This window comes from Pteronotus mesoamericanus, unplaced genomic scaffold (assembly GCF_021234165.1).
Source record: "Pteronotus mesoamericanus isolate MK-2021 breed Mesoamerican mustached bat unplaced genomic scaffold, CSHL_Meso_final contig_238, whole genome shotgun sequence".
NCBI lineage: Eukaryota > Metazoa > Chordata > Mammalia > Chiroptera > Mormoopidae > Pteronotus > Pteronotus mesoamericanus.
The window spans coordinates 216,845-228,284 of record NW_026555099.1 but is presented as its reverse complement, the minus strand read 5'-3'; the positions used below and the strand labels follow the sequence as shown (position 1 = coordinate 228,284).

Sequence of the window (11,440 nt, the reverse complement as noted above, 5' to 3'; positions counted from 1 at the left end):
CCTTGTCAGAGTCTGTGGAGCAGCCTCAGTGTAGTTTTCCACTGTCTCTGCTGTTGTCTTGAGCACCCCTGGTGCCCTGAGCCCACCATGTCCCCAGCCCTCCTGTCTCCGAACAGGAGGTTTCTGTCTGGGCTTACAATGAATTGCCCTCACTGTGTCTCCTGCACAGTAATACACGACCAAGTCCTTATTGCTCACAGAGCTCGGCTGCAGGGAGAACTGATTCTTGGATGTGTCTCTGGAGTTGGAGGTGCGGCTCTTGTGGGATGGGCTGTAGTAAGTGCCTCCATCATAACATATGTACCTAATCCATTCCAGCCCCTTCCCTGGGGGCTGGCGGATCCAGTTCCAGCAGTAACCACTACTGGTGATGGAGTAACAGGTGACAGCACAAGTTAGGGAGAGTGTCTGTGAGGGCTTTACCAGTCCTGGGTCTGACTCCTGAAGCTGCACCTGGGACAGAACACCTGGGGACAAGGAACATTAGTCCCTGCCAGTCATATCCAGTCACCATCATCCCACAGACACCTGTCTGACATTTAGACACTTACCGTAGGGAGCTGTCACCAAGCACAGGAGGAGACCCAGCAGTGTCATCTTCTTCTAGATCACAGCTCTGCCTTCCCCAGATACCTCTGTCCTGTTTGAGGAGAGAGATGTCAGCACCCACATCCCAAGGGAAGAATTTAACCTTGATCTAGTAGAGAAATTTGCATGTGGGACCCTCTGTTGTTATCAGTGGGGAGTAGCTGAGGTCACAGCCCCACGTTCTTCTGGGTCCCTGGCACATTTCTTCTCTTGGAGTTGGTGGTGTAGTTCTGAAGCAAGAGAAGCGGGGGTATTGAGACACCGTTGAGTCATGTCAATGGACAGCCCTCTTTCTATGTGTAAAAGGAAAGCTGGACTGGACGGGAGGTTCACACTGTTTTAATATATTGGGTTGTTCAATTCATTAATAAAATGGATTAACATTATATACAAACATCTTCACGAGTACAAGGAAACTCATTACGTAGATTCATGGTTACAGATTGGATAATCATAATTTCTTATAAAATGATATGTAAAAATAATTGCAAAGAACAGTATGTTTTTTGCCCTGGTTGAGGCCCCAGCTCCTGCAGGTAGCAGGGCAGGTGCAGCCTTTGCCTCAGTCCAGATCCAGGGATCAGGCCATGCAGGTTAATATCTGCTTCTCAGAGGTCATCCAAGGTTCCCCAGGTGAGACAAGGATTAGATCCACTGTGTCCTTCTTTCATCCCACCTCCTCCAGGGCAGTGTACCCCTTCCTACAGGTGAGACACTCAAGAAGCCCCCCAGGTTCCTATACCACATGGGGTGCTGAGACCCTGGACTCACCTTCTCCCAGAAATACATAGACAGTGACTCAGGGACAGCAGACATTCTGAGATGTGCATGGATGATGGGACCTGCTTCCTGGTCATAAGGAGTCATTTTGGAACCTGCCATCCCTCTGTTCACCTGACACCCTGGGAGAAGGGTGTCTGGAGGCTGATGTCCTGGGAAAGGGATTGGTGACTCATGATGGGTGCAGCTTACAGGTGGAGGGAATCCAAATTGCTAAGTGGTTTTATCTTTTATGAAATCACTACACTGGGATTTGTATACTGAATGAGGTACCAGAGGAAAAGGATTTTGAGCCTCGCAGTTAAGAAGTCATCATGTATGTTAACGACAAAATAATAGTTAAGCTCCAGGTAGTCTTTGAGTTACAGCTTACAGAGGAAATGTGAATTCCAGACCTTTTATAAGGGCTCCAGTGCAGGATGTCTAACTCAGACCCTGTGAAATCCAAAAGTGCAATCCTAGGAAGTAAGCAGCTGACCTACCACCTTTGGTGCAATGAGAATATTGCATATAGTGGAAACTGCCACTCAAAATTTTCCAAGAACTTTGTCTAACCTCTAGCCTGTTCTTAATTGCTTGCTCATAATCACAGATTCTTGTGCTCTTCAATGGCTGTCAATTTCTCTTTTCCTCGTTAGAACAATTCAGCCTCAGTAGAACAGGTCTTCATGCTGGACATCTGGGAGTTTAAATCTCATCCTTCTTCATCCACTTGTTCCCTCATCTGTGCATGATGATAAGAAAGCCTGGAGGATCACTCCTTTTGCCTAGTAGGACAGTCAATCCACCCAGGTCCCATCCCAACACAAGAACCTTCCCTGGCCTTCACTCTCTGGCCACAATGAACTCTGAGATAAACTCCTTGCCCAGCTCTTGGAAGCCACTTCACCACCTCTGGAGAGGCCTTCCAAGCCCTTCTGAGACCTCATTTATGCCAGAGTTGACCTCCACCTGGTGCCTTTGTGTGTGGGCATCAGATTCCACGAGTGTAGCTTCTTTGGCCGACATGGTTTGACAGGGGTTGCAGCCATTAATTCTGTGTTCAGTGGGTTTGGTAAATTACCAACACTACTGGGCCAGAGAGCTTCCCTTTGTTATTGAGAGGTCTCTTCTGTCAGAATTCCAATCCTGACTCTGAAGAAGATGCTCAAGCAATTGTCTGATGAAGTGGAAACCCCAGACGACATAGTAGCCCAAGGATCAACATATGTATGCACTTGCTCCTGGGCTGGGTGTTCTGGCTTCAGGGTACTAAGCACCCCTTCAAGTCCAGAATGTATGCTGGAGATAGGAGATTTCCTGGTTTATGAGACCCATTGGAATTTGTTCAAAGGACAACTTAACCATTCTGGGCATAAGAAGAAATTATTGACTAGGTGAGCCAGTGACAGCTTTTAAAATCTCTTGCATCTTTTAACAGGTTGGAAATGTTTATTATCATTTTTCAGATACCTCCTGAATCTCAAAACTCTAGTATATCCATAATATCCACATATGTTTATCATAATGTCTACTCTGGGGTAGAAAAAATATAAACAGATTCATTTTCAAAGAGATGTTTTTCTTCATTCATGCATCTTTGTGATCTGGGAAACTACCTCTGAAGCATAGACAGTTGGGGCATTCTTGATTGTTGATGTTGGAAATGTGATTTTTGTCTAAGCTCCCTGTGCAAACCCTTCCCATCTGCAAATATTGCAGAGACTCTAAACTAATCACATTCTTAAATACAGAAGAAAAAACTGCAAATGCAAATGGTGATTATGTATGTGTACAACACAAAATTCTTCATATATCTAAGATTATGACAGCTGATTACCTGACCTGTTTTCTCAGCCTAGTATTGTCAGTGAAGTTGGGATTCAGAAAGATGGAAATAAGGGGAATTTCTAACATAGATTTGATCACAGGAATGGGTTCTTTCAACTGGACAGGAAACCCTGACTCCCAGCCTTCCTTGGCTCTGTTCCTGGTGATGGTCACTGTGGTAGAGGCTGCTGGGCTGTCCAACACAACATATAATTTCCTTAGTGTATACTAAATACAGCCTTCCATCAGAGATGTGATTTTAATTATATCTTCTTAAGTGCTTAGTGGATCTTTGCTGGGACAAATTTATTTAATTTTAACAAAGTCTAAGTTATGAATATTTGTAATGAATTATCTGTTGATTGTTTAAAAAACTCCCCAGAAAATGACCAACCTCCATTATACCTTTCTTTAATTTTATACTGTTCTCACATTTTGTTTTTTTTTTACTTTTTATTTTTTACTGTTTCTCAGTTATAGTGTCCTAATTCCCCTCATTGCTATCTCTTAACCTACCCACCACACCCTCAACATTCAATCTTCCATTTTGTTGTCTTTCTCCATGGGTCCCTTATACCTGTTCCTTGATGACCTTTCCCCTTCTTTTCTTCATTATCCCCCTCACACATCCCCTCAGGTTATTGTCAATTTGTTCTTTATTTCCATATCTATGGTTATATTTTGCTCACTTGTTTGTTTTGTTGCTTAATTTCCACTTATAGATGAGATCTATGGTATTTGTCTTTCACTGCCTGGCTTATTTCACTTAGCATAATGCTCTCCAGTTTCAACCATGCTGTTGGGAAGGGTAAGAATTCCAATTTTCTTTCTGCTGCATAAGATTCCATTGTGTAAATGTACCATAGTTCCTTTGCTCCACTCATTTACTGATGGACACTTAGTCTGTTTCTAGTACTTGACAATTGTAAATTGTGCTGCTTTGAACATTGGGGTACTTAGGTTCTTCTGAATTGGTGCTTCAGGGTTCTTAGGTTATAATCCCAGCAGTGAAATTGCTGGGTGAAAAGGCAGTTCCACTTTTAGTTGTCTGAGAAAATTCTATAATGTTTTCCACAGTGGCTGCATCAGTCTGCTTTCCCACCAAGAGTGGACTAGGTTTCCATCTTCTGCACAACCTCACCAGTACTTGTTGTTTGTTGATGTGTTTATGATGGCCAGTCTGACTGGTGTGAGGTGGTATCTCATTGTGGTTTTAATCTGCACCTCTCTGATGGCTGGTGACACTGCACTTCTTTTCATATGTCTCTGGGTCCTCTGCATGTCCTCCTTGGAGAAGTGTCTGTTAAGGTCCTTTGCCCAATTTTTAATTGTAATAGGTGTCCATGCTGATTGGTTACAGCAGCCATAGGTTCAAGAATAGGTGTTTGTGCCAGCAGTGGAGTTCTGCCTGAATAATTACCCACTACTCTGGAAGGGACTTTGGAACAGGTTAGGGGGTGGATGTTAGACTTATTTTGAATCACATGGAAGAAACATGATGCTTTTTCCATGAACAGAGTGTTACTAAAAATAAGGGATTGAAGACTTTTTAAATTAGGACAAAGAAGGGAGTACAGGCTCTGTTAGAGGTACATTATATTATCTAAAAATAGCTATGTTCAGGCATTCTTCAAAAATAGAAATTGTAAAGATTTTGCAGGTAGAAATCAAGGGAAATAGGATCCATGGCATTGAGAGTAGGCAGAAAAGGGATTTCTCTTTTACCCATATTTACATTTTCACAAACCCTTTTTTATATTTGGAAATAGTGTAACACGTCCAAAAATTAGTTATTAGACATATTTTATGCCATTATTCATCTAGTGACACCATGAATCACCAAAAAGTCATAATTCATTGGGACTCCATTTATAAAAGCTCTGAACACTTATAGAAAACAGGGGACACCCCTGCCTGGTGAAGCCCTAGGGATGGTGTGTCTGTATGAGAATCCATAGGGTTTTTTTTGCTTCAAGAGCTCTGTCTCAGTTCATTGCCATTTTTGTCATCGTCGTCATCATAATCATAGTGATCATCATTTGCTTTTCATAACTTATACTTATTTTTATTGTTTTGTATATATTATTGTTATCCACATGCAACAATCCTATATTTGAAAACGAAACAGGCACTGCCTCTGTAGAGTCATTGACACTTTGAAACCACAAAATCTATGTGTCGATTGACCCCAGGCATCCAAAGAGTCGATGGCATTGGATAACAAACATTCCACTCAACAGGTTGAACGAAGAACCTGTTCATGTCTATTGTCAGCATTTCTTTACTTATAATCATTCTTCTCATTTTCTGTACACCTGGCTGTTATCCACTCATAGTGAATCGTTATCTCTTTTTTTCTCCTTATCATTGATAACAAAAATAGATAGTCAGGCTCTTTTAACTTATGTTTGAGTGCTGGCAAACAGTGGGGCATTTTTGCCTCTCCTCAATCTGCCCCAAATGGGAAATCAAATAAAAAAAGCTGGGTCTCCTGATTAGATGTCAATGGGAGACTGAAACCACACAAGCCCTTGTGAGCAGAATTCCCTTCCTTCACCACCTCCATTCCTGGTTCTATCAAAGCACATCTGACTTGATGATGAGCCTTTCTTTTTCCTCCCAGATTTTTAACTATGTACATAATTAACAATACATGTCCCCTTCATGCATTTTCCTCAGCATGAACATCCACACTAATCTGCTGTGGGTCCCTCTAACATGCTGTGTTGTCTCCTATGCTTGGTGTTGTGAGCATGATACCAATTCAATGACTGCCTCAAAAGGGGTCTTTGTGGGGGAATCTGTGTGTTTCCAACAACCAGATTATGCTGTTTATAGAGGGTGTTTCTTCATTGACAGGAATGGCTAAATTTAAAGAAGAAAATAAATTGGAGTAATTAGTCAAATAATTGTGGATCATAATACCTATGGCCAGTGAGGTTACCTGTGATTGTCTGAACTATGTCCGGTACCTGTGAATTCTATGTGGCAATGAGACTTTGTCATGTTTTATTAATTAAGAGATCATAGGATGCAAAAAATATCCAGGATAAAGTGGGTGGGTCCTAATGTTGTAAAGTGTCTGAATTAGAGGGAGGCAATGGACATGAGACTCCAGGGGAACAAGAAAGTGACTTGACCATTGACATCAGGTGACCTATTACATGTTGTGGAGAATTTTCTATAGACATGGATGTTCACCACACATAATGAGTCTTTATTTGATTGTTTCCTCAGTTTTCATTTTTAATGTTTGATGAGTGGAATAGGTAGTCAGACATTATTTTATTTTTTATTTTCCAGGTTACAACCGATGACTCATTCCTGCCATTCCTCAATCTGACCAACATGGAAAACCTGAAAAGAAAGCCTGGGTTTCCTCTCAACATGTAGGCCCTGCACGTCCACTGCAGCCCAGCCCACTATCTGTAGAGGAGGGTCCTTTCTGGCCTCACAGGTCTTAGACTTTTCAGCATCTCCAGTTCAGAATTAATGGTTGTGCCCTGACATGAGAATACCCCCTCAGGGACCCCATATGCTTCTACATCTCTGGGCAGAGAGAACTGGCCTTACTAAACAGCAGTGGCTGTGCACAAAGCCCCCAAGTCAGGTGACTTTGATGCCACCAAGGAGCTTTCCCTGGAGCTGTCAGATGCACTGATACAGCCAATACCACTGATTCCAGAACCTCTTGGGTATTTTGGGGGCCTCTACATCCCTCAGGTTCCTCTGCTTGCAGGTTTCATCTGAGGATACCTGCATGTCACCCTCATAACACTACACTACTACTTATCAACAAAGCACACATAAACTAGCACTGTGATGATTTTCAAGGCAATGGACTCCAGGTTTTCCTTCTACCCTGTTCCTAGCAGACAGGCAGTGCCCACTCTTGGATTCTAGGTCTGGATGAGAGTTCCTAGGTGAGTGGGGTCAGCCCTGTGAGGGACACCCTGCTTTTTCATTCATTTTGCTGAGCCATCCTGATGGCTATTTTTCCTTCTGACCACTGTTGTACAACTCAGACAGCTGCATCCCACGGGGTGACATGTTCACTGCTCAGGGACCCACAGCAGCCCCTGTCAGTGGCTGCAGGAACCACAGCATCTTCCTGCATCTGGGTCTCTAGGTCAACCCTCATAGATGTTCCTGCACTGATCAAGGTGTCACAGTTGAGAACTCAGATACCACTGGCCGTTACTCAGGCTCCCTGTCAAAGGTGGACTTTTCTAGACTCAGGCATGAAGGAGCTGTGCTGATGTCCCCCATGTGGGCTTTGTGTCCTCCCAATCCAGCTTCCTGGCAGGCACTGAGTTCCAGCTTAGTTCCAGGGACTGAAAAGTGCATCTGTCCCACTTTTCACTGTCTGGAGAAAGTAACAGGTGGGTCTTACCTAGAAGAGTGCTGAGAACATGCCCATTTCCACAGGACTTTCCACCTGTGCTGGATTTCTCAAACATGTGTCAGTTATGTGAGCTACCATCTCATTTCAGCCACTGCAAATGTAACCTCTAGGTTGATGTTATCATCATGTCTTACACAATTGGGAACTGCATTAACTGAGCATCCTTTCTAAGGAACTGTTAACAGTAACATGATAAAGCAAAATAATCTATCATTACAGTAATTGTATGTCATAAACAGGTGCAATAAGCCATCAGGAATAACCAGCAATTTGTGACCCCACTATGGTTAGACCTCTGAGTCAGTGCAGCTCACAGATCGAGGTAGCAGGATGGAACATGGCAGTGCAAGAGGAAGAACTCAGGAACCAAGTGTTCCCTGGCTGAGAATTTCCATCATGAGACAGACTCAGGGCTTGGGGTCTCCTGGAGAACTTGAGCCTGGAATGAGTCACAATGTGTTGTGCATACAAGGTTATGTGGTGCACACTTCACAAATGAAGGGTTCTTAGTGTGAGAAGGTGAGACTTGAAGAGCCCTGTTCTAATACTGTGAAGGCAGCCATTCCAGAAAAAGACATACCTGGCTCATTTCATTGTCAGAATTCTGATGGGTTTGGACTCCACACAATCACCTTTGCACTGGACCACTGACACTGCATTTCAGACAACTGTTTGCACAGCTAACAGGAAATATGTATCCTGAATACAGGATTGAAAATTGCAGACAATCCTTACAATTCACACTACCATATAGAGCTAAAGACTAACTTATCTTGTCAGCAATGATTGAAGTTTCTCCCCTCTAGTCCTGTATCTGCATCCCTCTCTTTTCCAAAAACACCACTTGCCTTCCCTTTACTCAAACCACTATCAGGGTTTCTGCCTGAACTAATACTTCCCAATAGCTTTTCATTTTGATCTCAGATAAACATTGGTTGGTGCACATATTACTTTTTTTATTTTTACAGTATCATTACAATAATTAAGAGGGATCCTACTCTAAGACACTGCCTGGATCAATCTCGAGAATATCATATTAAGTGTAGTAACAGAAGAACAGCTGAGCAAACACCAAATATACCTATTAACTCAAGACCCACATAGAGTCCAGGCAAAGAAGGAGAAGACAATGAGGTGGTTGTACAGAGCTCATAGGAGGGACACGGTTGAGCTGATTTTCAGGGAAGAAGCACCCTTCTATGCAGGATGGATAGGTTTCAGAGGGCAGCTGCCCATTGCTGCACCTGGGGTTAAAAACAGCATGTACTTTTGGTTTGTTCCAAGGGCTGATTTTATTTGGAATTCTCACAACACAAAAGGACAAATGGGACTTCAACTCCATTGTCATGGCCTAAGAGCTACAAGGTCTTTATTAAGAGTCAGAATGCAGAAATTATTTTAATTGCCCTACTGTGTCTGGAGATGGTCATATTGGGCACCATCGAAGAAGTGTTTACTTCAGAAAACAAACTTTCTGTGGGAAGAGCTAGGCAACAGAATTGAAGGCACACACCCTCCTTTCCCTGTCCTAGTGCAGAAATACCATTCAAGACAGTGTGTTCAAGAGCACAGACTCTGTGATGCCAGTTCCTGGTCACAAGTCTCTATTTCCAGAGGAGAAGATGTCATTGTCCCTCATTCAGTACCAACCTGTCGTTTGCAGAAGTTGAGCTCCAGGCTGGTGCCATGAAAAGACAAGACTCACTTCATCCAAACCAGCCCCACTACTAGGATATAAGTCCTGTCCCCAGGAAAGCATCCCTGGGACCCTGAGACCCTGGCTACCTCACCCTGATCTGCCTGGCAGGGTACCCCTGCCTGTACAGGCAGGCAGGCTAGTGAAGGGGAGTTGCCAATGCACTCAGGGGTGTATACTCAGCTCATTACTGTGTGCATGATGAAGCCACCTTTTCCCTCAGTGGCTGCTGAATAACTTGCCCCAGACTTTTTTCAGGAAAAAGGCAAGAAATCATCTATCAGGTCAAGTTCCAGATCTATTCCCATGGAAATGATATCATTACCAGCAGCGTGTGGAGGTGCTGGTGGTCTGGCTGTGGTTAAAAGCACTTGCAGAAAATGGGGTATCAGTGGTGTGTCAGCTGCCCAGGGAGTCCTGTGCCTGAGGGAAAGACACTAAACTGAGGCACCTGGGGAAGACAGATGCTGTCAGGACAACATCAGACCTGGTTGTGGACAGCATGCATTCACAGCAGCCTCGAGGTGTTTCTGCCCAAGTGTGCTGCCATCTGTCACTCAGGACACAGCTGAGAATGAAAGAAATGTCAGACTTCAAGAAGTGTAGATTCCTACCTAGAGACAGGGAGAAAGATAGAGACAGGTCAGCTAGACACTGCCATCAAGGTGGCTATGTGAACATCAAGGTGGCAAGGTCATAAACATTTATTGTGTCTGAAGCTGACTCCTTCCATAATGACTGATTGCAGAGATCCACCAGCATTGATGTCTGTACTGATGGTTGTTATTTTCACTTCTGAGTAGAATTGGATTTATGGGTGTTCCCTCATTTGCTTAGTTCAAAACTAAAAGAACTTCTGTGGGGTTTGTATCTTTTAACACATAAAGAAGATTGTTCTATATATAAATTGTTCTTCCACAGCAAACACTCCTAGTGGGAACTGAAGGTCACACAGTAAGTATAATTTGATGAGAAACTATGATGCACTAAGTTACAAGAAAATAACAGGCCCTAGTTGTGGTGCCTCAGTGAATTGAGTGCTGGCCGGAAAGCCAAAGTGTTGCTGGTTCGATTCCCCATAAAGCACATGCCTGGGTAGCAGTCCTGGTCTGCAGCAGGGGCAGCACAAATGCAGCCACACATTGAATTTTCTCTCCCTCTTTCTCCTTTCTTTCTCCTCTATAAAAGTAAATAAATAACCTTTAAAAATAAAAAAAATAATAACACAGTATAAAATGACTTGATGGAGAAAATTCAGTGCTGATACTGTATTAGCAAATGGACATTGTCACTTTATCATTTATTTTCTGCAGTGAAAATCTGATAAATTAGATTTACAGAGAAGAGGGAAGAAGTGTCCCTGGATACATGTCAGTGCTCTGAAAGAAAATGCCTTCTTGCAAGGGGAAGCCCTTTCCTTTCCCACCCAAGTACACACTTGTCTTTTGGGTTTAGCCTCCTCTCTGTGAGATCTGAGTGCCCTCTTGTGTCCTAAGCACTTCCTTCAACCCAGCTCTCCTGTCTCCTGCAGGAGGTTTCTGTCTAGGCTCACAATGACTTCCACTCACTGTGCCTCCTGTACAGTAATACACGGCCGTGTCATCTGCTCTCAGGTTGTTCAGTGTCAAATAGACTTGGCTCTTAGAGGTGTCCCTGGTGATGCTGAGTTGGGATTTCAGTGCTGGGTTGTAGCTTGTGCTTCCATCCCTCCATATAGCACCAATCCACTCCAGCCCCTTCCCTGGAGCCTGGCGGGACCAGCCAACAGCATAGCTCATTAAAGAGAATCCAGAGACTGTGCAGGTGAGGGAGAGGGTCTGTAAGGGCTTCGCCAGTCCTGGGCCAGATTCCTGAAGCTGCACCTGGGACAGGACTCCTGAGGACAAGGAGAAGCAGTTTATGTCAGTCACATGCAGTCACCACCATCCCACAAACTCATGCCTGACATCTGAGACACTCACCATGCAGTGCTGTTACCAAGCACAGGAAGAGACCCAGCAGTGTCATCTTCTTCTAGAGCACAGCTCTGCCTTCCCCAAGGACCATGTAGTGGGAGGCCTTTGAGCCCCACACAGCCCAGGGGATTATTTGACCAGGAGTAGGTGGGGAAATTTGCATGTGGGAAAGCCTTTCCTGTATAAGTAAAGAGGGACTGAGGTCAG

The 11,440-nt window shown here is 43.8% G+C and overlaps 1 gene segment (V, D, J or C); it reads right to left on the bottom strand.

Moving 5' to 3' along the window:
• Window positions 1-755: 755 nt before the first annotated feature.
• Window positions 756-11,285, bottom strand: LOC129069702 (Ig heavy chain V region PJ14-like). The segment is given in 3 exon segments: window positions 756-818; window positions 10,847-11,154; window positions 11,240-11,285. Coding segments are annotated over 3 exon segments (417 nt in total).
• Window positions 11,286-11,440: the final 155 nt, after the last annotated feature.